Source organism: Rattus rattus, chromosome 5 (assembly GCF_011064425.1).
Source record: "Rattus rattus isolate New Zealand chromosome 5, Rrattus_CSIRO_v1, whole genome shotgun sequence".
Taxonomy (NCBI): Eukaryota; Metazoa; Chordata; class Mammalia; order Rodentia; family Muridae; genus Rattus; species Rattus rattus.
This window is the reverse complement of record NC_046158.1, coordinates 134,419,444-134,444,747: the sequence shown is the minus strand read 5'-3', so window position 1 is coordinate 134,444,747 and position 25,304 is coordinate 134,419,444. Positions and strand designations below refer to the sequence as shown.

The window sequence follows — 25,304 nt, the reverse complement described above, 5'->3', positions numbered from 1 at the left end:
ACCCAACCCTTGGACCTCATTCCTCTGTTTTGTCACCAGCGAATCCACAGTGAGAGGCTGGGAGGCAGGTGAGGATGCTTCAGAATGGACGGCCTAGAACACCCTTCAGCCAATAGCCAGGCTCCTGCTAGCCCCACCCCTGGCACAGGGACCTCAGTGTGCAAAAGCACACACGGGAATGGAGGTGCAAAGGGCAAGTGGAGGGGCCAGGGAGCCCAGTGGCCGGACAGAGGCATCACTGAAGCTTGGCCTTAGAGAAGGGGCATCTGGTGGCCATTTGTCATTGTGCCTATGTCCCTGGCATTGTTGGCAGCAGTCCCTTGTATCCAGCCTGGTACATATGTATATATTTGAAAAGCCCTGTCCGTCTGCTTCTTCTCCTCCCCTCCTCACAAGCAAGATAAGACTCTTAAAGTAGCCCAGGCTGGCCTCAAATCTGTTATATACCTAAGGATGACCTTGAACTCCCGATCCTCCTGCCTTCACCTCTCAAGGGCTGGGATTACAAGTGTGTCCTACCAGGCCCGGCTGTTCCATTTTCTTTTAAACAAACAGCACCATAGACCTATTGTTCTACACTCTGTTTTCTATTTCTTCACGAAACACACCTTGAAATGTGTTTGATATTAAGAAACTGGCTGTCTCTGCAAGATGGCTCCATGGGTAACGATGCTTAGCACTAAGCCTAATGCTCTGAGTTCAATCCCTAGGACCCACATGGTGGGAGGAGAGATTCATTACCACAAACTGTTTTATCATATGCACACACAATAAACTTAAAAAAATTTGCTATTCCTCTCTGGGGATCGTACCATTACATAACAAGCCTTCCACGGAAGGCCATGTAGTCCTTTTTTCAGCCTTTGACTTTTAACGTCATCACTCACACATGCGTACGTCTTTGGGCTAAATTCTTAGAAGTGTTGGGTCAAAGGGTGAGTTTGCTATCTTGTCAGCAGTTACCAGAGTGTAGTTTATGAAAGTTTCCAAATGCTATGTCCTGGGGGTGGGGGCTGCTGTTTCCTCAAAGCCTTACCAACAGTGTGCAGTCACACTTGAAAGCGTATGCATCTAAGTAAATTTAAGAAAGAAAAGCAAATATTACCTTTCTTCAAAGCCAATGCAATGTAGCAAAGGGCTTTCCACGCTCCTCTGGCACTAATGAGACGCCTTTCCCCCTCGGAGTTCTCTCCTTGTTCCCTTTCCATTATGAAAGGATAAGAGAACCAATCACTAAGAGATCACAGCAGTCCTAAACATGTGTGTGCAAGAGAACAGAGATGTAAAACATACGAAGCAAAGGCTGATGGGTCGGGAAGAACAAACTGAAGATTTCCATAGCCTTTCATCACTTGGAAGAATGATTAAGCAGAGAATCAGCAAGGTTATAGAATTCAGCATTGTCCTTAATCAGCAGCACATAATTGACATCGGACATCTAGGTGACTCACTATACAGCGACAGTCTACACATTTGTTCCAGGTGCTTGAAAAATGCACAAAGATTAAGCACATCCTGGGGGTTGTCTTCCTTTGTTTCTCATTGTGATAGAAAAAAAAAACCCTTACCAAAGGAACTTAAGGCTTCATTTTGGCTCCCAGTTCACAGAACAGACCATCAAGGAGGGAAACTGAAGGCAGCAGAAACATCCACCATCCGGCCACGTCACGTCCACAGTGAGGAAAGCCCAATGGATACATACATGCTAACATCCAGCTCCCTTTCCCCGTCTTATAGAGGTCCAGGGTCTCCCGCTGGGGAATGGTCCAACTAAAATGGGTCTTCCCACATCAACATCAACCTATGCGACCCAGATAACCCCTCATAGGCAGGACCATCTCCGAACTGGTTTTAGAGTTTTCAAGTTAAAAATCGACACTGACCATCACACGAGTCAAAATTCAAATCTCTTCCAAATTGAAAAGAATTAAAATTCTACAGAATGTATTCTCTAACCACAGTGGAATCAAGCTAGAGTTTAAGGACAAAATAATAATAGGAAAATGTCTGAATCTTTTCAAAGCTAAGCCACACTCGTCTAAATAGTTCACAGGTCAAAAGGAAGCCATCAAGAATTTATTGTTGTGTGCACTCACACAGTCTCAGTCTCTCTCTCTCTCTCTCTCTCTCTCTCTCTCTCTCTCTCTCTCTCTCTCTGTGTGTGTGTGTGTGTGTGTGTGTGTGTGTGTGTGTGTGTGGTATGTGTGTGAGTGCCAGCATACACATACAGCACTGCACATGTGGAAGTCAGAGGACAACTTCCAGGACTGGGTTCTCCTCTTCCACCTTTAAGTCAGGAGGTCTTTGCTGCTGCTTATCTTTGCAAACTTCCACAAACTCCCAGGTAATTTTCCTGTCCCTACTGCTCACCTTGCCAGAGAAAGTCTGGGAATACAGATGCACAACATCCCACCACATCTAGTTGTGTCTTGTGTGCGTGGTACTGTATGTTTACTTGAAAACTTTAACCCCAGGAGAATCATTTTGTAATTATTTTATTTTTTGAAATTATACTATCTCCCTTCCCTTTTCTCCCTCCAAAGATCCCACAAAGCCACCTGCCACCCCAAATCCCTTTAATTTCATGGCCTATTTTCCTTAGTAGATATATAGTAGTAGGTGATATATATATATATATCATATATACATATGTATATATAATATATATCATCTATTCATCCATCCGTATTTCTAAATACATACATACATAGAACCTACCAGGTCCATATAATGTTACTTGTATGTATATATTTTCAGGGCTGACTGATATTGCATAAGCAGTTGGTGTTTTCTCCCGGAAAGGGTATTTCTCCCCATCTCTGCCTTCCGTAGCTGCTTTTAGTTCTTCGTTTAGCGTCGGGGACTTGGTGAGCTTTCCCTCTTCCATGTAAGCCTCCCTCTTGGTATTACTCTTGTTCAGGGTGTGTTTAGCCAGGCGTATTTGTGTGATCTCATGCGTGTAGCTGCTCTGACGTTTCTAGGACACACAACTTCACACCAAACCCTTTCTCTGGCTCATAAAACCTTTCCTCCTCCTCTTCCACAACCCCTGAGCCTCAGGTTCAGGAGTCGTATAGATGTACGGTTGGGACTGGGATCTACACTTCTGCATTCTGATCAGTTCTAGTTTTCTGTAATGTAATCCGTCTTCTGTAGAGAGACGTTTCCTCAGTGGGGGGGTTGAGAACTACACTGATCGCAGTTCAACCTCTTACTGAGTGGGCCGGAAGTCCAATCTGAGAGCTGTTGCTTACCACTACTGTGCCTTAGGGCTCAAAAGTGTCATCGATGGGTAGGACTGCTGGTTCCTTCCCTCCTTAGAAAGCTTGCACGGTGCCTTCAGGTACCATGATTTAGTTCTCAGGGAGGGGGTTTTCAGGTCAGATTAAAAAAAAAAAAAACTTGGATTCTGGAAACTGAATTCAGAACCAATTCCATGAAGTTGTCTTCTGGGCTTCACATGCGTGCTAAGGCATCTGTACCCACACACATACACCACACACACACATATTCAACAACAATTATAGATTTATTTATTTATTTTATGTACAGCCTTCTGCCTGCATATGTGACTGAAGGCCAGAAGAGGGCACCAGATCTCATCACAGATGGTTGTGAGCCACCATGTGGTTGCTGGGAATTGAACTCATGACCTCTGGAAGAGCAGTCAGTGCTCTTAACCACTGAGCCATCTCTCCAGCCCTCAACAACAATTATAATAGTAAAAAGTTTAAATGTTATAAAAATAAAATAAATCTCAAATTAGGGGCTAGCAAGATGGCCACCAAGCCTGATGCTCTGAGTTCGATTCTTGGGATCCACATAAGTCAAAGGAGAGAACCAAGTCTCACAAGTTGTCCCCAGACCTCCATATGCAAGCTCAGGTGACCTGGGCACACAGAAATGCATAAATAAATGAGTAAAAACAAATCTAATAAGAAATTATAGGGGGTTGGGGTTTAGCTCAGTGGTTAGAGCGCTTGCCTAGGAAGCGCAAGGCCCTGGGTTCGGTCCCCAGCTCCGAAAAAAAAAAAGAACCAAAAAAAAAAAAAAAAAAAGAAATTATAGAAGACAAAACTGATCTTATATTTCAAGGCTCTCAAGAAAGGAATGCCCAAGTTTAAATAGTTCCACTGGGTACTACTAAAGATTAGAATTAACAGAGATTGGAGAGAAGGCCCAGGGGTTATGAGTGATGATTGCTTTTGCAGACGACCCAGGTTTGATCTCCAGGTTGATGATTACCTATAATTCCGAGGGTCTGATCCCCTTTGGCCTCCAAAGGCACCTGTACCCAGGTGGTGCATATATCTCACACAGGCACATACATAATATAAACACAAATAAAAGTGTTTTAAAGAGTTAATAGGAGTTCTGTATAGTCTCTTTTACAAAACAGAAGAAGAGGAAATACTCCTGTGTTTGTCAACTTTCTATAACTATAACAAAATCCTTCAGTCAATCAACTTATCAGGAGAAAGGGTTAGCTGGGCACGGTAGCCCAAGGCTGTATTCTCAGTACTTGAGAAGCTGAGGCAGGAGGATTTCAAGTTTGAGGTGGGACAGGGCTACATATTGAGTTCAAGGCCAGTCTGGACTACATAGTGACAGGAGAGGTGGGGGACAAATAGGGAAAAGAAAGGGAGAGGACAGAGGAGAAAGGAGAGGGAACAGTGTGTGTGTGTGTGTGTGTGTGTGTGTGTGTGTGTGTGTGTGTGTGTGTGTGTGTGTGTGTGAGAGAGAGAGAGAGAGAGAGAGAGAGAGAGAGAGAGATCAATAATTTTGGCTCGTGGTTCTGTAATGGGAACACTAGAGTTTGTGATTGTGATAGTTGTCACAATAGAGGCCAGTGAGCACAGGTGGGGGTTGAATCTTTAGGTTGTGTTCTAGTCACACAGTCTCGATCTGAGTTACAATGGGTTAACAAGGATGGGGTGGGGAGTGGGGAAGAGGAAAAAGTGGGCAGGGGCAGAGCGCCCTGGTTTGCTTTCTGTTGCTGTGATAAACACTAAGTTCGAAATCAACTCGAGAAGGGAAGAGTTTGTTTCAGCCTTCCCTTCCAGATAAGCCGCCACTGGAGGAAGTCAGGGCAGGAACTCAAGGCAGGAACCTGGAAGCAGGAACTGAAGCAGAGACAGTGGGTAATGGTCGCTTACAGGCTCGCTCAGCCAGCTGTCTTATACACCTCAGAGCAAGTACTCAGGGTGGCACCACTCACAATGGGTTGGTCTTCCCACGTCAATCACTAAGAAAGAAAAGGCCCCCACACGCCTGCCTACAGGCAATGTGGATGAAGGTGTTGTCTCAATCCAGGTCCCTCTTCCCAGGTGACTCCAGCTAGTGTCACGTTGACAACACAAAACAAAGAAACAGACAAACAACCCGACCAGGACAGCCTGGTGTGAGATACTTTCCTATGAATTATGGTCCAGGAAGACTCCAGAGGCCCCTAAAGTAACTCAGGTTGTTGCCACTATTGTCCTCCAGAATTAGACAGTTCTCAGTTACTGTTGCATCGCCATGAAGAGGCACCATAACCAAAGCAACTCTTATAAAGGAAAGATTTTTTTAAAATAAATATACCATTTCACTCTTTCCTTCCAAGCACAGTTTCCGTCCCTCCTTCCCTCCTAGTACCTCCCTGTCTCTTACTGAATCTACAACTCTTTTGTTTCTTAAATCTTTTTTTAAAAGACTTGTTTACTTATTTTATGAATACACTGTAGCTGTCTTCACACACACCAAAAAGGACATAGGATCCCATTACGGAGACTGTGAGCCACCATGTGGTTGCTGGGATTTGAACTCAGGACCTCTGGAAGAGCAGTCAGTGCTCTTAACCACTGAGCCATCTCTCCAGCCCATCCTCTGTTTCTTAAACAGAAAGAATTTAATTGTCGGCTTGCTTACAGTTTCATAGGATTAGTCCGTTCTCATCATGGTGGGAATATTTCAGAAGCATGGTGGCACTCATGGTGCTGGGGCAGTCATTGAGACAGACAGACAGACAGACAAAAAGATAGATAGAGAAGGGAGTTCATACTTGTTACTGTGAGCCTAGTCAAAGACCCACAGCTGGGGAAATCACAGGTCCTCAGGAGGAGCCTACTACGATTGAGCTAAATTAATGTGCTGTCTCCTAAAATATTCTCTTATACTCACAGAGTGGCATAGCCCTCAGTTTTGGTCAGAAAAATCTCTTTTTCAGCAGATGGCAGGTGATGTAAATAACCGTGGCTGGCTGAGGTGCTGAGGGTGACTGGTGAGCTCTCAGCTCATGTCAGCCTCTCTCAAAGCTCGGGGGAACACCTCAGAAGCAGGAGCAGAAAGGATGTAAGAACTGAATAAAGGGGAGGGACGTTGGGACGCACAGGACAAGGTCATTGCAACCAGAACTCACAACTGCAGTTACCTGCACAGGGCCTGCACAGGGCTGGATCCCTGGCGACAATGAGTCATGAATGAAGGAGGGGCCCTGGGATGGTGCTAAAATTCCTTCCTAGGAGACATAAGCAAAATCTACTCCTCTCCCCAAATCACCCGAGGCGTGAATCTGCTGAAGATCACTCTGGGGAACCAGTGAGTTCACTGAGCTTCCTGACAAAGCACATACAGGTACAGGCCAGGGGTTACTTGAAGGGGTGTGGACGATCCTCTTCCCAAAAGGCCATACCTGGAAAGCCTCTATTCAGCAGGGATGAGGGCTTCTTCAGCAGCTAGGTAGCTGGAGCCCACATCCCCGGTTGCATACTCCAGTCCCTCCCCAGGCCATGTTCGATGTAGGCAGAGTTGCATATAACAGGTGGCAGGGTGCAGCTAAATACTCGGGAGAGGGTCTTGTGCTTCTCCTTGCTACTCCATGAGGAGACAGACAAGTCCGACTGGGGCAAACTTTTTACAAAGGGGCCAGCTGAACTCCCCGGAGATGGTATTTCCTTCCTGAAAGCTATTGGCATTTATAGCTGCTGAGGGACAAGTCATACTCTTCAGGGGTACAGCCACTGGTGAGTTATCTGTGCTCCTGTGCATTGCTCCTCAGTCATCCATGGGAGCAGCTTGTGAATCACCAAAAAAGACTACAGAAGGAGAACTTCTTGAAGAGCAGCTGGGGGCGAGCAAGGAAGGGAGGGCAGAGGGCGGAGAGAGTAACACATTGCAACTTGTAATTTTTCTTTCTTTCCTTTTGAGATAGGGTCTCTGTAGCCCAGGCTGGACTGGAACTAATTAGACCAGACTGGCCTCGAACTTGTGACAATCCTCCTGGCTCTGGTTCCCGAGTGTGGGAATTACAGGTACGTACCACTAGGCCCAGCTCTTTACTTTTATCTTGCGCGGGTCGTACACCTGAAGCAGTAAAGGCTCAGGGAAGTAAATTGGCTAGAGCCTGAGAGTTCTGCCTTGTTTTGACCTCTGATTCACTGGCTGAACGAAAGGGAGAAGAACCGCCGCTCCCTCCCAGTCGGCTGCCAGGGGTCCAAAGGCCACATAACATTTGCATAATATTTTTGATTTTTGAGGCAGAGACCGAACTTCGGCCTCGCTCCCTCTCAGATCAGTGCCTTGACCTAGGCTCCGCCCTCAAGTTTCAGCCCCCAGCAAGACTCATGAATATTCAAATAAGAAGATATTTAAAGACGCCGGCGCCAGGCGTAGATCCCTGCCCCGCGCCGCCCGGCCCCCTTCACAGAGTTCATCATTCCTAGCGGAAGCGCCGCCAGCATGGCTGATAAACTGCCCTACAAAGTCGGTGAGTCCCAGGGTTCAGTCCTCCGTGGCGACTTGGCTCCCGTCCTGGGTTTGTTGTCAGTACGGACCTGCGTCTTATTTAGGTGGCGGCCTCGGGGCACCCGGGACCCCTAGAATCGCTGGCCTGGCCGCGCAGGTGCCTGGGGACTGGAGTCCACACGCCGCCGAGAGTCAGAAGTGGAAAGCGGCTTCGGACTACCAGTCCCGGCGTGCCTCGCGGCAGGCGCCCTGAGCGGTAGCGCGGGCTGCGATCCCTGGTCCGGCAGCGTGCTCCTCGCGGAGAGACCGGCCCTTGGGAAGCGGCCATAGAGGCCCTGGCCCTGCGCTTTGGCGGCTTGGGTGGCCACTAGCAAGGGCCCACCGGTGGTCTTCTGGGCCTTGAGCAGGGCGGGAGAGAGCATCGGTGCTCCAGGTGTTAATAAGGAGAGGCCTGGAAACGGCCAGTACCGGTGCACCGGGGACTTAGGGTCAGATCAGCTCTGTCTGTGGTGATGATCTAGTGGATGACTAGAAAATTTGGAGTGGTTAGAAATTACTGTTCATTTTGTCCCGATTACAAAAAGCTGTCTGAGTAAACACACCTTCACTTAAGCGTTTACAGTGAGTGGGATGGGCACTGCCTTGTAGCTTTATTCTAGACCAACCCGTTTTATTATTGTAGCTCTCTATGGAAGGAACGATTTTACGTTTACAATGAAAATCCAGAGGTATAAAGGTCATTTTCCCAGAATCTTGTAATTGAAAAGTGGTTGGCTAGAATTTGGACCCAGGCCATCATGACCTCTAAGGTCATCATCCCTTTCCCTGTTGTCTGTATGCAAGGCAATATACTTGAAACAACCCTAATGAAATTTCAGCACAATCCAATTCAGACTGTGCCTAGTGACACAAACTTTTAATCCCAGGCCAGCACTCACTACTGAGGCCAAGGGATCATCGATCATCTGATTTCAGAGATCAGCCTGAGCACACAGTGAATTCCAGATCAACCTGGACAAAATAGGGAGACCCTGTCAAAACAAAACAAACAAACAGAAAAACAAAGCAATTCAGGCTGGCTAGCTTTTAAAATAATTTCAATACTCCATTAAATTGGAGAGGGTCCCCAACATAAGATGGATGCTATCCCTTTACACAGGGGAGGAACCTAGGAAAATTCTTAAGATAGTTCATCAGCCAGCACTGTAGATTATTGTCTCCATTGCGTAGATGCTGAGACTGAAGTCCAGAGAGGTTTAAGTCAGTGTTGTCTTGGTGGAAGAGCTAGAATGGAGGCTTGCTGTACTGTGGAGGGGTTGGGGGACCCCGGATTGTATGGATGAGGATAAGGCTGGGTTCTTGCCTGTGAGGGGAGGAGGTGTGAATCATCCATCAAGGAGGGTATACTATAAGCTAGACCTTACTCTCTTGGCACCTCCTATAATCCTTGGGTTCAGGTTCAGGTAGATCAACCTTATTTTGAAGAAGTGGGTTTAGGAAGGGTGGCACAGTTTGGCATGTTCTTTTTGACAGCTGCTCCTGTGATTTCTGTAACCCTCTGGTTCTCTTGGCACTAATAGCTTCCAGGTCTGATATACTAGCTTCTCCTGTCCCTGTGGAGTGGAAGTCCCATCGAAAACTCTGGGACTGGCACAGTAGCCCCAAGGGCATTGAAAAAATCGTTTTTAGCTAGAGGGACAAGTAATAGTAAATGGGGTAGAATTTAAACAGGATAACAAAAAACAAACCAAAAACCCAAACAACACTTTGTCCTCACCATGGGTCCTGCCCTTTACCAGCTGGGGATTTGGACTGCTACAGTTGGAATAGGTTCTCTTCCTTCCTTTTTAATTTCGTTGGTGGTTTGCTTGTTTGGGGCTGGAGGTGTCAGATCCCCTGAAACTGGAGTTATGGCAGTTGTGAGTTACCATGTGGGTGAGAGCTCTTAACCACCAAGCCATCATTCTAGCCCCCTCCTTTCTTATTTCCTCCATTTCATTCATCTTTATTTTTTTCCCTTGTCCTGTACCATTTCTTCATGAATCTTTGCTCATTTATTTTTAGCAGCTGGTATGGTTGGTAAACATTTTCTGACTGTGCCAGGGCCTGCTGGTCACTGGAGGTATGAAAGAGACCCGGGCGCAAGGTGTGGCAGATAGACTCATAGAGTATAGCACAGTGTTAGTTTTATGTGAGGAGATCTTTTCTCTCCATGGTTACCAGTTCTCATCTCTCCTCACAGGTCTCTGGTCTTCTTGCTACCATTTTGTTTGCCTGTTTTTTGAGCCTCAGCTGGTCTTGAATTCGATCTTCCTTTAGCCTTCACAACACTGTTTATAGGCACATGTTGTTGTAGTTGGCCAGTAGAATCTTTTCACAAGAAAAGTCTGGTCATCAAATAATACCTCCTTTGAAACTCTAGGTGACCTAGCTCACTGACAGTGAAATCCTGATTTATTTTAAAGCCTCTGTTTGAGTCGGCCTGCCCGTTTTTAGTTTGTTCTTTTTTCTTTGCTCATTTTTATTACATGTGTATGCGTATTTTGCCTGAAGGTATGTCTATGCACCTCATGCATGTGATGCCCACAGAGGCCAGAAGAAAGTGTTGGTTCCCTGGAACTGGAGTTATAGACAGTCGTGAGACTCTATGAGCTGCTAGGAATTGAACCCCAGAACAGCCAGTGCTCTTCACCATTAAGGCATCTCTCCAGCCCCTCAGTGTTCATGCGTGTTTGAGCATATACCAAGCCTGGTACTTGGTATGAGCCTTCCAGGCTAACTACCTTTGTTTAAGCCCTATGATGGGAGAGACCTATGTGTCTGAGCAGCTAGTGAGGAGAATAGAGTGGAGATAGAAACAGTTGCTAGACTCGAGTGGGATCTGAAGCACAGGTAAGGATTGGGATTTGAAATTTTTAAAAGGTTGTCCACTGGGCTGTAAGGAGCATGGTATGTGGGAACAAAGGGGACCGTGGAGCTGCTTTGTTGGTCCAGTTTAGACGAGGGTGAGATGTTCAGTCAAAACCATGCTGATGGAGGTGGGGTATGACGGCCCACATCTTTAACCTCAGCACAGTGGGAGGCAGTTACCTGTGAGTTTGCTGCTAAGTTGCTCTACACAGCGAGTTTCAGGGCAACCAGAGCTATATAAGAGGCCCTCAAAAAAAAAAAAAAAAAAAAAAGGAACCCAACAACAAAACCCAGCAAAAAAACATGCTGACAGAGGCAAAAATGGGAACAAGAAATTTTACAAGGTTTTGGCCGGAGTGGTTGGTTGAGTGGTGGTTTCATTTTCTAAAATGGGAAGATTGAGGGTGTTAGGCCAAGGAGTCTTGAGGGCTCGCACTTGACGGACCATAATTGGCCATGGGTCCAGAGCTGCTGAATCAGCAGTTGGATCGTGCGTCTCAAATTCGTGGGAGAGGTTTGCACTGGAGGTAAATACGTGGGAAGGTATTCAGAATCATACGGCTAGAACTTGTCGAGCATTGCGAAGAGCTACTATGGATCCCCGAGGGTTCCCAGAGTTTGCCAGATGAAGAGCAGCCAGGAACGTAGGAGGGAAAGGTCAATAGAGAATCAGATGCCAAGGAAAGAAAGCATTTCAGAAATGAAGGAGTCGTTAGTGGAGCCCCTGCTCCTGTGAGAAACCTGAGCATAGGTAATTACTTCAGTGGCCCCCGGTTACCTAGGTGATCAATGCAATGGTCAGATCTGAAGGAGTGAGAACATGGCCCGGGACCAGTTCATCTTTTGCATCAGACAAGAATGTCTAGTTAACCACAGATGGAGTTTTGACATTACGTTATCAAGTTGATGGGGAAAGATGTTTAGGGAGAAGAGAAGGAAAGTAAACTAGGGAAATGTGGTAGGATTGATTGCTGGGATGTGTCAGGTTTCCCTCAGGTTTCACATTCATAGAAAGCAAAGTGTCTTCCTGTGGCTGTCATTCTCCTACCTGGTCCAGTGGCTTAGGTACAGTGGAGGGCTGGCTCTCACTAGGTGGGAACTTTGTTGTTGTTTTGTGTGTGTGTGTCTGTGTGTGTTTTGTTTTCGAGACTAGGTCTCTGAAGCTTAGAATGGCCTCAGAATCATGGCAGTCTTAGTAACTCAGCTTCCCTAGTTCTGGGATTGCAGGCATGGAGCCCCTCACCCCAGCTTTAAGTAGGAGCTTTGCCTAGCCAGTTCTCAGAGTCTTAAGAGAGCAGGGGATGGACAATGAAGTGGAGATCATGAAGGGAACACTAGGAATTGATAAAACTCAACAGTTTATAGATTCTGAGCTGGCTGCTTCCTCTTGAGGTTGGAAATCTGTGGGGAGAAGGGACATGGCCAGAGGTGGTCATTTGAAATCCAGATTTCTGGAGGAGCTCTCATTGTTGATGTCCTGGGGTAGTGGTGTGTGTTTGTATGTGATGAGGGAGCTGTGTCTGTGTAGCAGGAGGGAACCCTTCCAAAGGGGTGGAATGTTGACCTTGGGAACTGTTTGTAGTGCTGGCGGTTGAACTTAGGGCCTTGGACATGCCCTGTCACTGCTCCTTTGAGATTATTTAATGCAATTTAGGAAACAGAATAATGTATTATTGTTATATCATCATCGTCATCATCATCATCAACAACAACAAGAAGACAGGGCCTCATGTAGCCCAGGCTGGCCTTGAACTTGCTATGAAGTCAGGGATTCCCTTCCTCCTGCCACCGTCTCCCGAGCACTGGGATTACAGGCATGCTCCACCACTCTTGGCCAGTTATCTGTTAAATTGTTAAACTCCTATAGCAGCCTCCTCTCTGTCTCACCTCCATTTCCTAGGGTGATTGGGAAGATCTAAAGTCCCCCAAAGGTAAAAATCGTGGCTCTGGGGAGATGGCTCAGTTGGTAAGCTTGCCTGTCTTCACAAGCATGAGAACCCGAGGACAGCACCTGAGTTCAGATCCACTTATAACCTCAGTGCTGACGAGGCAGAGGCTCTACCTACCCAAGAGAGTGAGCTTCGGTGCAATGGGAGATCCTGTCTCAAAGCACAAGACAGAGAAGCTGAGAAAGACCCTTGACAGGGACCTTTAGCTCATACATAAGAAGAGAGGCTGTTGTCCTTTCATTTAAAAAATAGCTTCCCCCAGGTCACTGGGGAAGTGATGTAGAGGTTTGTTGCTGGAATTTCCAGCTCTAATAAGCCCGTATGAAAGACACACTTTAGATATACTAATTATAAACCATGTGCCCAGACGGGGCAGATCTAGTACCGTTCTCATTCCCTAGCTATAAGACCCCTTGTTACTTGCAGTTTTTTCAGGCCATCAAGTTCTGGTCCATCCAGGCTTCCTCCTCCTCTTCTTCTATCCATTTCTTTTCCCTCTCCCTGCCACCCCTCTTGAGCCTCCAGTCCCACGTTGGCAGGTATCTGTGGAAAGGACTGACTGTGAGATTCATCGTTCCAGAGCTGTTTTTCTTTTTTCTTTTTTTTTAATTTATTTATTTCTTTACATTGTAGCTGTTTTCAGACACACCAGAAGGAGGGTATCAGGCCCCATTACAGATGGTTGTGAGCCACCATGTGGTTGCTGGGATTGAACTCAGGACCTCTGGAAGAGCAGTCAGTGCTCTTAACCGCTGAGCCATCTCTCCAGCCCCAGAGCTGTTTTTCCAAGGAGCATTTCTTTGTTGTGAGAGACAGACTGCCCAACCTGAAGGCTATAGGCTTACACTTGGATTGGTCCTTCTAAGGTGATAGTTCATGGTTGATGGGAGGAGGTTGCTCCTGTAACTTACCCATTCCTTTCTTGCAGCGGACATCGGACTGGCTGCCTGGGGACGGAAGGCCCTGGACATAGCTGAGAACGAGATGCCAGGTTTGATGCGAATGCGGGAGATGTACTCCACCTCCAAGCCACTAAAGGGCGCTCGCATTGCTGGCTGCCTGCACATGACTGTGGAGACTGCTGTCCTCATTGAGACTCTCGTGGCCCTGGGTGCTGAGGTGAGGCCCACAGCTCTCTGACTCCTTCGAGTTGCTTCCCCTCTCTGGGCTCATCCATGAGTGAAGACTGTGCTGGTAGGGAGACCTAGCTCGCAGAGTCTTTTCTAGTCACCTTGGCTTTCTCTCCATTTTCCATTGCTGCCGCTCCCAGGGGAGCAGTCTTTAGTGTATTTTCTCCAGTTGGGAACATAGCTTCTTTCTTTCTTTCTTTCTTTTTTTTTTTTTTGGTTCTTTTTTTCGGAGCTGGGGACTGAACCCAGGGCCTTGTGCTTGCTAGGCAAGCGCTCTACCACTGAGCTAAATCCCCAACCCCTTCACAGCTTCTTTCTGATTGCTCAATATACCTTCCTGCCTGAGAGTGCAGGTAGAAGAAGCCCCTCCCCGGAGGATTCCATTTAGTCATCCAAAAGCACTCCCATTGGCCTTTGGTGGGCCAAGTGCATTCTGGACAGTCATGTTGCTAGAAAGAGTGCTTTGATTGGTTTAGCCTGAATCGTGTATAGTAAGATCTCAAGGAGAAGAGGGCCTGATAGAGTTGGGCATCCAAAAATAAGAGTACTTGAGGGCTTGTTTTGCGGATAGCATCCCACTGTCCTATAGAGTTCAGGTTAGGCTTGAGCTGTCTTATTTAAATGCTCATACCCATCTCCATTGACCTTTTTTAGATTTGTTCTTATTTGTGTGTATGGAGGTTCACCCACCCGTACATTTGTGTGCCACTTGCTTCCAGTGCTTGAGCAGGCTAGAAGAGGGTCAGATTCCCTACAACCAGAGTTTCAGATGGCTGTGAGCCACCGTGTTGGGGCTGGGAATTGAACCTGGGCCCTGGATTAGCAGCCAGTGCTCTTAACCACTGACTTTCTCCAGCTCTCAGTGCCATATTTTATTTTCAACGTTCAGCTTGCTGGCGATCTGACCTCATAGCTTTAGGTATTGCCTGTGTGGTGATGACGCCTCACTATCTGTGCAAGCCTGACCTGGAGCCACAGTCTTATTTGTCCACGTATTGGTATAAGCCACTCAGAGAAGTTCACAGTCCAGACACACTTAGTTTCCTGTCCTCCTTGTCCTGAAGTCATTGCCACATCACCTGTGTCCTTGTTCACATAGCACTAGAGTGTCACATCCATGCCTGGTTCCCACAGAGGCCAGAGAGGGTATCTGATCTCTGGAATTGGAGTTCTAGGTGGTTGTAAGCTTCGTTGTGGGTGCTAAGAACTGGCCCTGGGTCCTCTAGAAGAGCAGCAGGTATTCTTAACTGCTGAGCCATCTGTCCAGTTATGCGTGCGTGTGAGTCAGAGTCTCACTGTATAACTCAGGCTGGCCAGGAACTCCCCATATAGCTCAAGCTGGTCTTGAACTCTGATCTCCTTTTTTTTTTTTTCTTTTTTTTCGGGGCTGGGGACCGAACCCAGGACCTTGCGCTTCCTAGGCAAACGCTCTACCACTGAGCCAAATCCCCAACCCCTGAACTCTGATCTTCTTGACACTACATCCTGAGTCCTAGGATTATAGGTATGCCGCCATGCCTGGGCCAGTGATTTATTGTTTTGTTTTGAAGATCTGGTGGTGTCAGGTAGCCACTCACTTGCAGTCCCCAGCCTCGCTCAGCTTTAAGGCTTTCCTTCCCTGTTCCTAACATCGGTGCTTCCTGGCCGCTCGTGACCAACAGCCTTGTTTCCCCGGCCCTCCAGGTGCGGTGGTCCAGCTGCAACATCTTCTCCACTCAGGACCATGCAGCGGCTGCCATTGCCAAGGCTGGCATTCCAGGTGAGAAGCGGGGTCACTGGGTATGTGGGAGTGGATGAGGCTCTCTGCTTTTTTTGTTTCCTTTCCTGAATCCTGTAGTAATAAGCTTCTGTATGGTAGAGAGAGGATCACTGCCAAGAGCAGCTTTGTCCTCCTACCTCGTCTCAATCCCATGGAAGATACTGACCGTCTGAGCTGTGTTGTGTTCAAGGGAAGGACCTTATGATTGGGAGCCACGTGGTGTAGAGCGTAGGGATTCTTAGGGGAACCGTGTGGGCCATTTTCTAAAGAACTGCCTGGGTGTAAGGCAGAGCGAGAGTCAGATGCACTAGCTGGGGTTCAGTAGTGTAGGAGGATGAGAGGACCAGGGCTCAAAAGCAAAGACTTTGTCTCAAACTGCTGCAGAACGGTGCTTGTCTTTCTGACCTGCAAGCAGGGACTTGTTAGATTCAATGGTGATTAAGTCACAAAAATCTTCATCAGGGGGCTGGAGAGATCTTTCAGCAGTTTAGAATACTGACTGTGATTCCAGAAGATCTAGGTTTGATTCCTAGCCCCTCAGAGCCGCTCACAACCATCTGTAACTCCAGACCTAGGAGATCTAATATCCTCTTCTGGCTTCCTCAGGCTACCAGGCAAAGACATGAATGCTTGCAGACAAAACAGAGATTTGGTAATAGTGGTAGAAGTCCTACTCGGCTATAGGTAGAGGGGCAGAGGGAAGGGGCTCTATAGCCTCACAGGGTTGAATGGCCAGTCAGCAGCTCTTCTGCCTTGGCTAGGCTTGGCAGCCCTTGTTTAGAGGAGGCTTCGCTTTCTACAGCGTTATCTTCTACAGTGTGGGGAGGGAGGCAGCTGGCTGACTGGCTGGTGTCCTGGGCAAACAGGAGAATCTTGTGAGCCCCGCACCTGTGTTGTTGCACGAGCTGTGAGGCACACCCACCCACCAGTCCCCTTGTTTAAGTGCTGCTTCGGGGTGCTTTGCTGAGTGATGCACATCCTAGTCCCACCCGGAGGTATCTGTGAGCGGTGCTGGCAGTGCCACCTCACTGAGTTTGCACGAGGGAACATGAGAATGGGGCATGAAGCAGTTACAGAATCTGGCACAGAAAACGCTTCCTCTGTAGTAGTGTCTACTGGGACACCTTGGCTATACATCACCTGAAACTACAGAGACTGCCAGGTCCTTAAGACCTTTCGGTGAGGAACAAATCCAGGGTCCTACCTGAGGGTGCCCACTGATTGGGACGTTCCTTTGTGTGGAGACCTGTTCTGTGTGGGCCAGTGTCCTACTCCATGGAGCTCAGACAGGAGAAGATAAAAAGGGAGTAATTTTTTCTAGACACCTACATCTAGGACTGTATGTGACCTCTGTCTCACTTGACTTAGGCTATAGCAAGCCCCATTTACAGAAGAGGAAACTGGCAACATGAACTTTCCAAGGTCACCTAGCTCGGTTTGAGCTTAGATCTGTCCAGCTTCAAGCTGCGCAGTTCCCACTGTTGTGTGTCCAGGGGCTGGACGTACTTAGGATGGGTGCTAGGAAGGAGATGGTATTGGCTTTGTTGATGAAATTCTCTAGAGCCTCCCTGCCATTTTCTCCTGTGTCACTTACCCTGCAGTGTTTGCCTGGAAGGGAGAGACGGATGAAGAGTACCTGTGGTGCATTGAGCAGACATTGCACTTCAAGGACGGACCCCTCAACATGATTCTGGATGATGGCGGTGACCTTACTAACCTCATCCACACCAAACACCCACAGCTTCTGTCAGGTGAGCAGTGGGGAGGGTACTAGTAGCCTGAAGCTCCTTCACAGACAGGAGGCAGCGGGCCTGGCAGAACTTCCAGATCTATAGGAATGGAGGACAGGAGGTTCCTGCAGGCACTGGCCTTCTGACTTGTGATGTGAAACCAGGGTAACTGAGGGTGGGGGCAGGGCTAGCTGAGTTCATAAACACAGCCAATGCAGGGCAGTGCTAGGAATGGCTGCAGGGAAGCAGCTTTGCTGACTGTGTGACAGGGAGGAGAGGGAGTATGGAGAGACAAAGGCCCTGAGGTAGGAAGAGATTGACTATATAAAAACAGCGTCACTGACTAGTCCATGATGGAAGCCCTTTCTTGAATATTGTGGGAGTTGATAGGACAGCTGGGTGGAAATGATGCCATGTACTAGGCTGTGGTGATGGTTGGTGTGAGGAGGTTAAGTCATTAGCCTGGCAGGACTGTGGATGGATGACATCAGATGGCACCTCCCTGGGTGACTGGGTGGACCTTACAATCAGGCACAGATAGGAACAAGGGAGAGGGGACACAAGGGAGTGGAAGGGGCTTTGGGTAGAGATGTGTTCTCTGATGCTCCTCTTTTTTTTTTTTTTTTTTTTTTTGGTTCTTTTTTTGGAGCTGGGGACCGAACCCAGGGCCTTGCGCTTCCTAGAGCAAGCGCTCTACCACTGAGCTAAATCCCCAACCCCGATGCTCCTCTTCTTGTTCAGGCATCCGAGGTATCTCTGAGGAGACCACGACCGGCGTCCACAACCTCTACAAGATGATGGCCAATGGGATACTGAAGGTGCCTGCCATCAACGTCAACGATTCTGTCACCAAGGTGAGCCCTGGGGTAGCGACATCTCTAGCTGTTGGTGCACAGGGAGCTTAGGAGTGAACCTCTGAAGAAAGGTGTCCAGGAAGGGTATGGCTGGGCCGTGAAGCTCTTATCTGAGAGGGACAGGGAGAACTACCCAGTAGGCCACAGCTGCTGCAGGAATACCATGGCTTTGATATCAAGAACTGTAAAGTTAAGTGTATTCTTTGACCCAGCAACCTGTCCTAGGTGTTGATTCTGTAGAAAGACTTCTAGACCAACAGAAAAACTAGGGACATGGGGTTGGGGATTTAGCTCAGTGGTAGGCGCTTGCCTAGCAAGCACAAGGCCCTGTTCGGTCCCCAGCTCAAAAAAAAAAAGAAAAGAAAAAAAAAAAAAAAACAAACTAGGGACATGTGAGAAGATTCTTAGGGGATCAGCCCAGGCTGGCAGGGGGTCTCAGCCCAGCCTGTGGGGTGTTTGGTCTCAGGGCATTGCCTGCCCCCATTGTCCCCTTGCACCCTCTCCTTTCAGAGCAAGTTTGACAACCTCTATGGCTGCCGGGAGTCCCTCATAGATGGCATCAAACGGGCCACAGATGTGATGATTGCGGGCAAGGTGGCAGTGGTAGCAGGCTATGGTGATGTGGGCAAGGGTTGTGCCCAGGCCCTGCGGGGTTTCGGGGCCCGAGTCATCATCACCGAGATTGACCCCATCAATGCACTGCAAGCTGCCATGGAGGGTATGATAGGGTAAGGGTTGGCTGTTGGGGTTAGAGGAAAGTGAGGCCACCTTTGATAACACATGCCTAATGTCTGCAGGCTACGAGGTAACCACCATGGACGAGGCCTGTAAGGAGGGCAACATCTTTGTGACCACCACGGGCTGTGTTGATATCATCCTTGGCCGGTAGGTAGCATGTGGGAATCCTAGGGAGCAAAGAGGACATGGCCTGGGACCGCTCCTGGTCTCTGATCTCTCACGGGTTGGGTTCCCTCATAGGCACTTTGAACAGATGAAGGATGATGCCATTGTCTGTAACATTGGACACTTCGACGTGGAGATTGATGTGAAGTGGCTCAATGAGAACGCCGTGGAGAAGGTGAACATCAAGCCCCAGGTGAGAAGCCCCAGCTTTCCACACAGGGCTGCCGGTGAAGGGAGGAGGGGAGGAGGAGGAGCGGGAGCGGGCTTGTCAGTTGCCTACCACTGAAGCTGTTGCAACGTAGAGGGGAAGCTGGTTAGAGCTGGATTTGAGGAATCAGCAGAGGCTGCTGAAATCCCTGAAGGTTGCCCGTAGATTGTGTCACATGGCAACCTCACTGTTTCAGAAAGCCCACTTGTGCTTGTGAGTGGAGAGGGCAGACAGTGGCAGCCCAGGACACAGGACTCGGAGGGCGCATGCTGGACAGCATGCTGTCAGCCAGAGAGCATGGGCTGGACTGGGGAGGACCTGAAAGGGACATTGCATTTCTGCCTGCAAAGTAGGCCCATACTGAGAGAAGGGACAGCTCTGTGCAGGGCACCCAGAGGTCCTTTTGGTTATATGCAGTTTTTTAGTTTTTTAGTTTTAGATTTTATTTACTTTTGGGTTATCAGGATTTATTTATTTAAATCTTATTTATTTCTATAAGACTAATATCTCCTTATAAGAGTAATGTTCCTTGAAAACTTTTAACAAAGATTTATATATTTTAATGTACATGTGAGTGCTCTATCTGCATGTGCACCTGCAGGCCAGAAGAGGGGGCATCAGATCCCTGTATCAATGGTTGTGAGCCACCGTGTGGTTGCTGGGAATTGAACTCAGGACCTCTGAAAGAGCAGGCAGTGTTTTTAACCACTGAGCCATCTCTCCAGCCCTTAAGAACTTGTAAGTTAAGCTCTTTTTTACGTTGTAGAGCTGGAGATTAAACCCAGTGCTCCATCTAAGCCAGACAAGCACTCTGTCATCATCCAACCTTATGCATACATGTGTATATACATTTTACCTAACCGTTTTGTGTGTGTGCGCACATGCATACTTGCATGCGGAGTAAGAGGACAACTTGTCAGAGTTGACTCTACTATATGCTCTTGGAGACTGAACTCAGGCTTGGCGGCAGGCAGCTTTACCTACTGAGCCATCGGCCCATCCTGCATTGAACTTTTTAATGGCAATTGAGAGCATGAGATCTGGCCTCAGACTGTCAAGGCTCAGATCGCAGCTACTTCTGGGTGTGCGGCTCTGAACAGATGACTCAGCCTTGTAAACTTCATTCTGAGGGGGAAGACGAAGTACTCACTGGTGGTCGCGTGAGTGTGAAGGACTCAGTAGAGTGTGTGACAGTGTGTGACAGTAATATACGACTAGCTGCTACCTGCCGAGTGCCCACAGAATGCCGAGTGCTTTATAGGTCTGCGTTCAGACGTTCTCAGACACACTTGTTAGGAGATTGGCTACTCCTGTGTGTGCTATCTCTGAAAGGTGGGTGGTGGTTTGGGGGGCATTCCAGGCCATCCTATGCAGTATAGGAGGTAAACAAAGGCACAGGCAGTGCCCCCCACCTTACGGTCGCCCTGGGCCCTTGCAGGTGGACCGCTACTTGCTAAAGAATGGGCACCGCATCATCTTGCTGGCTGAAGGCCGTCTGGTCAACCTGGGTTGTGCCATGGGCCACCCCAGCTTCGTGATGAGCAACTCCTTCACAAACCAGGTGATGGCACAGATTGAGCTGTGGACCCACCCAGACAAATACCCCGTGGGGGTTCACTTCCTGCCTAAGAAGGTAAGCTCTTGACTTTACTGTAAGCCAGAGCTTATGTGCTGGTCCCTGGGCTCCCTGTGCAGGCTTGCTAAAGTTTATAAAGACGTGTCTGTCTGCCCTTTAGCTGTCCTCCAGAGTCCTCAGTGCTCCCTGGAGCACAAACACACGTGCACATACTCACACACACGCACGCACACACACACACGCACACACACACGCACAGTGCCATTGGCCGTGGGTGTGACTCAGCAGGTCTGGAGCTCCGTTCCTCATCTGTAAAGTGAAGGCAAGAGTACTTTCCTTAGTGGTGTCAAGCATCTCCCACACGTCTACAAGGAGTGGCAGGAGGTTGGTAGCCCAGCACACAGCTCTAGTGGACAAGGCTTCTGACCCCTGAAGAGAAGTCACGTGCTAAGGTCTCGATAGGAAATAATTTAAAAATATGTGCAATATATTGTAAGTTAGAAAACATGGACAGGCCCCATTTGGTTTGTTCGTGTGCTTGGTTTTTAGACAGGGTCTCAGTGTAGCCCTGACTAGCCTGGAACTTGGTATGCAGACCAGGCTGGCCTTGACTCGGGCCTGTCTGCTGCTGCCTCTGTCTGAGTGTCCCTGTTGAGACTTGGGATTAAAGGTGCAAGCCTCCATGTAAATCTTGAGTTTGTTGTTCATTTTTGTGGTGCTGGATATGGAACCCAGGTCCTCATACTGCCACACATGTGTCCCTTACTGCATCCCTAGTACTTAGCTGGGTCAGCGGCATGTTTCTGTAGATTCGTTAGGTACCTTACTTCATGATGACAGTAGCCACCATTTACTAAATTATAACTTACCCCCTCGAACTAACAATCTGAACGTCAGCTTCAAAGGGTGGGTATTGGTATGTGTGCCCTATAAACGAGGAAACCAAGGCTTAGAGGCTGGTGTGCCCTTGGGAGTTTTTGGAAACCCAGCTCTAACTGCCCAGGTAGTCACCCATTCTTCAGCACACTGGTGCAGGGTGCTGTGAGAGGGCAGGCATTCTGAGGAGACTGCCCACAGAAGAGGCCTCCATCCACTTCTAATGTGCATTCCAGGTTAGGCCCATCTTGCATCCAGCCTGAACAGCTATCACTTTCTTTAGACTCTTCGGTCTGCTAATACAGCCATTATCCTTTCCTTCCTGTTTCTTGGGGATGTTTGTGAAGCTCTGAGGAGCTGTGGACACAAGATGGCTTTGGAATGTAAAAGCACTCTGGGCTGGGCTGTAGTCCTGCCATTATGAGGTGTAGAACTTGTAGAGTGTCCCTGTTGATAATAAAATGTCCCGTTCATCCAGGAAGCATTGTGCTTAGCTGCTTTGGTTAGAGGAGGTGAGGAGATAGCATTGGCGTTCCATCAGAATGATCCGATGGTTGTGCGTGGCTCTCTCTTGATGGGCAGCACTGCAGCTGGCCTTGAGGCGAGAAGGCGGTGTAGTGAGGGTAGGGCCACCTGCCAGCGCCTGTCAGAGCAGTTTGTTGGCTAGATGCAGGTCAGGGCTCTAGAGCATGACGTGACCTCGGGTTTTTCTCTCTCTCCCCAGCTGGATGAGGCAGTGGCTGAAGCCCACCTGGGCAAGCTGAACGTGAAGCTGACGAAGCTGACTGAGAAGCAGGCCCAGTACCTGGGCATGCCTGTTAACGGCCCCTTCAAGCCTGACCACTACCGCTACTGAGAGCTGGGACTGCCCGTCACCTTCCAGCTGCCATCCTGTTCCAGGCCCTACCTCTCCTTCCCAAGAGCAAATGTCACCAACTTTGCAGTTGCTTCTCCGGTGTTCCGCCCCCTCCCCCGGCCCTCATCCCCACTGTGACTGGTCTTTCTGTCTTTGGCTTCTGCTGTACCCCTCATACTGTTCCCTGTGTGGCAGAGGGAACAGAGAGGTACCTGGGAGGCATCCACAGGGGATGTGAGCTCTTGGAAGTCCTGAGGCTGGATGTTGCTGGTGGTCACAAGCCCACGCACCTTACTATCCAAACTCTCGCTTGGTCTTTAGATCCGTGTGCTTGGTTTACAGACCAATGGTTTCTCGGCCCAGGACCCGAGAAGGAGCTCTACCATGGGGGAAGGAACCACTGGAGTTTGAAGGCTCCTGAGCGCTTGGCCTTTTTACTGTTGGGCCGTCTCTTAAACCTCCTAATACCGAGTTGGTACTTTTGGTCCCTATTTCACAAGGGTTAGGACAGATTAACCAAGAAAGGACAAGTGACAGAGACTGAAAGGGGCTGGAAAAACAAATAGGGAAAGGCCTGTCACTACAGTATAATTGATGGTTCCCATCACAAGCCTGGGTCACAAACAGATTAATTTGTTCTATGTTTATATACTGTTTAGAATGTTAACACAGGAAGGTGGATAAAATACAGTTTCTAGTGCCTAAAGAATTTTGGCTCTTTATTAAATTTTGAGAGTGTGGTATATGTGGGTGTGTGCTTTTGGAGGACACTAGGTGACCCATCACTCCTCCATATTCTTCTGAGACAGGGTCCCTCACTGAACTCAAAGCTAGGCTGTTTTGTTCTTCCCAGTTCTTAGCTCAGTGCTGGGGTGAGAGTTGAACATGCCCATGTTTAGCTTTTTCACAAGTGCAAATGGTTTTACCCATTGAACCATCTCTTCAGGGAAACCACACAGAAAAGTATGGGAAAATGAGCTGCCTCTTATTTGCCCAAGTGACTAATTTACTGAACCCATTTGACCATTGAAAGCAAATCAAAACAAGCCCCATGCCCAGGATGGCAAGAGGGTGTTCTAAGTACCCTTTGCTGAAGAAGGGCTTGGTTGGAATGCTGGGAAATGTGAGAGCTAAACATGGATGGCTGGGAGGTCCAGGTAAAGACCAGTTCTCAGGGAGATCTAGGACAGCCAAGACTACAAAGAGAAACCCTGCCTTAAACAGCAACAACAAAAGAGTAGGGTTTGTTTGTTTTTGAGACACGGTCTAAAGTTGGCTCAGGCTGGCAAACTCTATGGCCAAAGTGACTCCATTTCTGATCTTCCTGCCAGTGTGATGTGAGTATAGGTTTGCATGTAGGTCAGAGGACAGCTTTGTGAGGTCCACTCTCACCTTCCATCTTTATGTGGGTTCTAGGGACCGAGCAAAGGGCTCAGGCTTGCACAACAAACCAGTCACCTCCACCCCCAGCTTCTCACTTGACTGAGCCTACAGTCACAGGCCCAGAGACTGAGAATGCTCATTCCCAAGCCACCTCCCTGCCGTATGTGTAACTGAAAGTGCATAAACTGCATGAGTAGATGATGACTTTGCTGAAAATCATCCGTAAATTTCGGTAAATTCAACATTGTACCCACTTCTCAAGTGATCACCATAAAATGTCAAGATAGTCAGGTCTGATTGATGGACGTGTGTGATCCCTGCACTAGGAAGTGAGAGCAGGGGAGTCAGGGGTTCAAGATCAACCTTGAGTACACGGGGAGTTGAGAACAGCCTGAACTATGTGAGATCTTGTCTCCAATAAAAAAACAGGTAATGGCGGATGGATAGGACCAAAATCTAGTGAATAAAGGTACAAGGTATTCAGAGAACGAGGAGCAGTCCTAATTCATGATGCAAAAAGATCTATTACCATACTCTCCTCTTTGTGTTTTCTTCTTCTCAAACCAGAGTTTCTCTGCAGCACTGGCTGTCCTGGAACTCACTCTGTAGACCAGGCTTGCCTCAAACACAGATCTGCCTGCCTCTACATTTTCAGTGCTGGGATTAAAGGTGTGCAATACCACCCAGCCCCCAATACTATTTCCTGCACATTAACTGCAAGCAAGGTTTTAGGCCAGATCTTTGTTTTGAGATGGCTGTGCTATGAAGCACAGGCTGACCCTGAATTTGCAGAACTCTTGCCTCAATTTCTGGAGTGCTGTGATCATAGGGGTACCCTGTCATTATAGGGGATTTTTTTTTTTCCAGAGCTGGGGACCGAACCCAGGGCCTTGCTCTTGCTAGGCAAGTGCTCTACCACTGAGCTAAATCCCCAACCCCTAAAGGGGACATTTTTAAAGATCTTACTCATTCTTCATGTGAACTTACTAGAGACTCGGACTCTGAGGCACTGAGAGAAACCATGCAGATGAACTAGCTGTTGTATTAGGTTGGATTCCTTAAATTTTTTTCTTCCTCTTTTTCTTTTTTTTTGGGGGGGGGTTAATGAGAGAAGAGTAGAAGAGAGGAAAGGTGGCCAGCCATGGGCATTGGGGAGGGGCTGGGGAAAGGGGCCAGAGCAGCAGTGAAGAAGAAAGAGCAGCAAGAGGGTTAAGAGGGTAAGAGTGTATGAGGTTGGATTCTTAGAACCAAAATCTGAGACCTATACCACAGGCCGAGGGTTAGGACTGTGGGAGCCAAGTAACTGGATCTCAGGCCGCTAAGAGCAAGACCCCAGCAGGAAGGGCTGCTGCACCCTACCTTGGCTTTACCATGATGGGTTTTAGTAAACAGGAGGGGAGGATGCTGCTCTGAGCCAGAGGTTCTGTAGCCAGCAGCTATGCGGA

The 25,304-nt window shown here is 48.2% G+C and overlaps 1 protein-coding gene across 1 annotated transcript; it reads left to right on the top strand.

The window, feature by feature from the left end:
* The first annotated feature begins 7,630 nt into the window (after nt 1-7,630).
* Ahcy (adenosylhomocysteinase) lies at nt 7,631-23,185 on the top strand. The gene is made up of 10 exons (XM_032904512.1): nt 7,631-7,747; nt 13,513-13,703; nt 15,398-15,473; nt 17,075-17,224; nt 17,945-18,057; nt 18,568-18,775; nt 18,855-18,942; nt 19,036-19,153; nt 20,607-20,801; nt 22,345-23,185. The coding sequence occupies exons 1-10, from the start codon at nt 7,720-7,722 to the stop codon at nt 22,474-22,476; spliced, it is 1,299 nt and encodes a 432-aa protein (XP_032760403.1). The 5' UTR covers nt 7,631-7,719; the 3' UTR covers nt 22,477-23,185.
* Nucleotides 23,186-25,304: the final 2,119 nt, after the last annotated feature.

Coding starts and splice junctions, on each gene's coding strand:
- Ahcy (XM_032904512.1), top strand. CDS start 7,720: ATGGCTGATAAACTGCCCTACAAAGTCG. Junction 7,748..13,512: donor TAAACTGCCCTACAAAGTCG/GTGAGTCCCAGG, acceptor CCTTTCTTGCAG/CGGACATCGGACTGGCTGCC. Junction 18,776..18,854: donor ACTGCAAGCTGCCATGGAGG/GTATGATAGGGT, acceptor TAATGTCTGCAG/GCTACGAGGTAACCACCATG.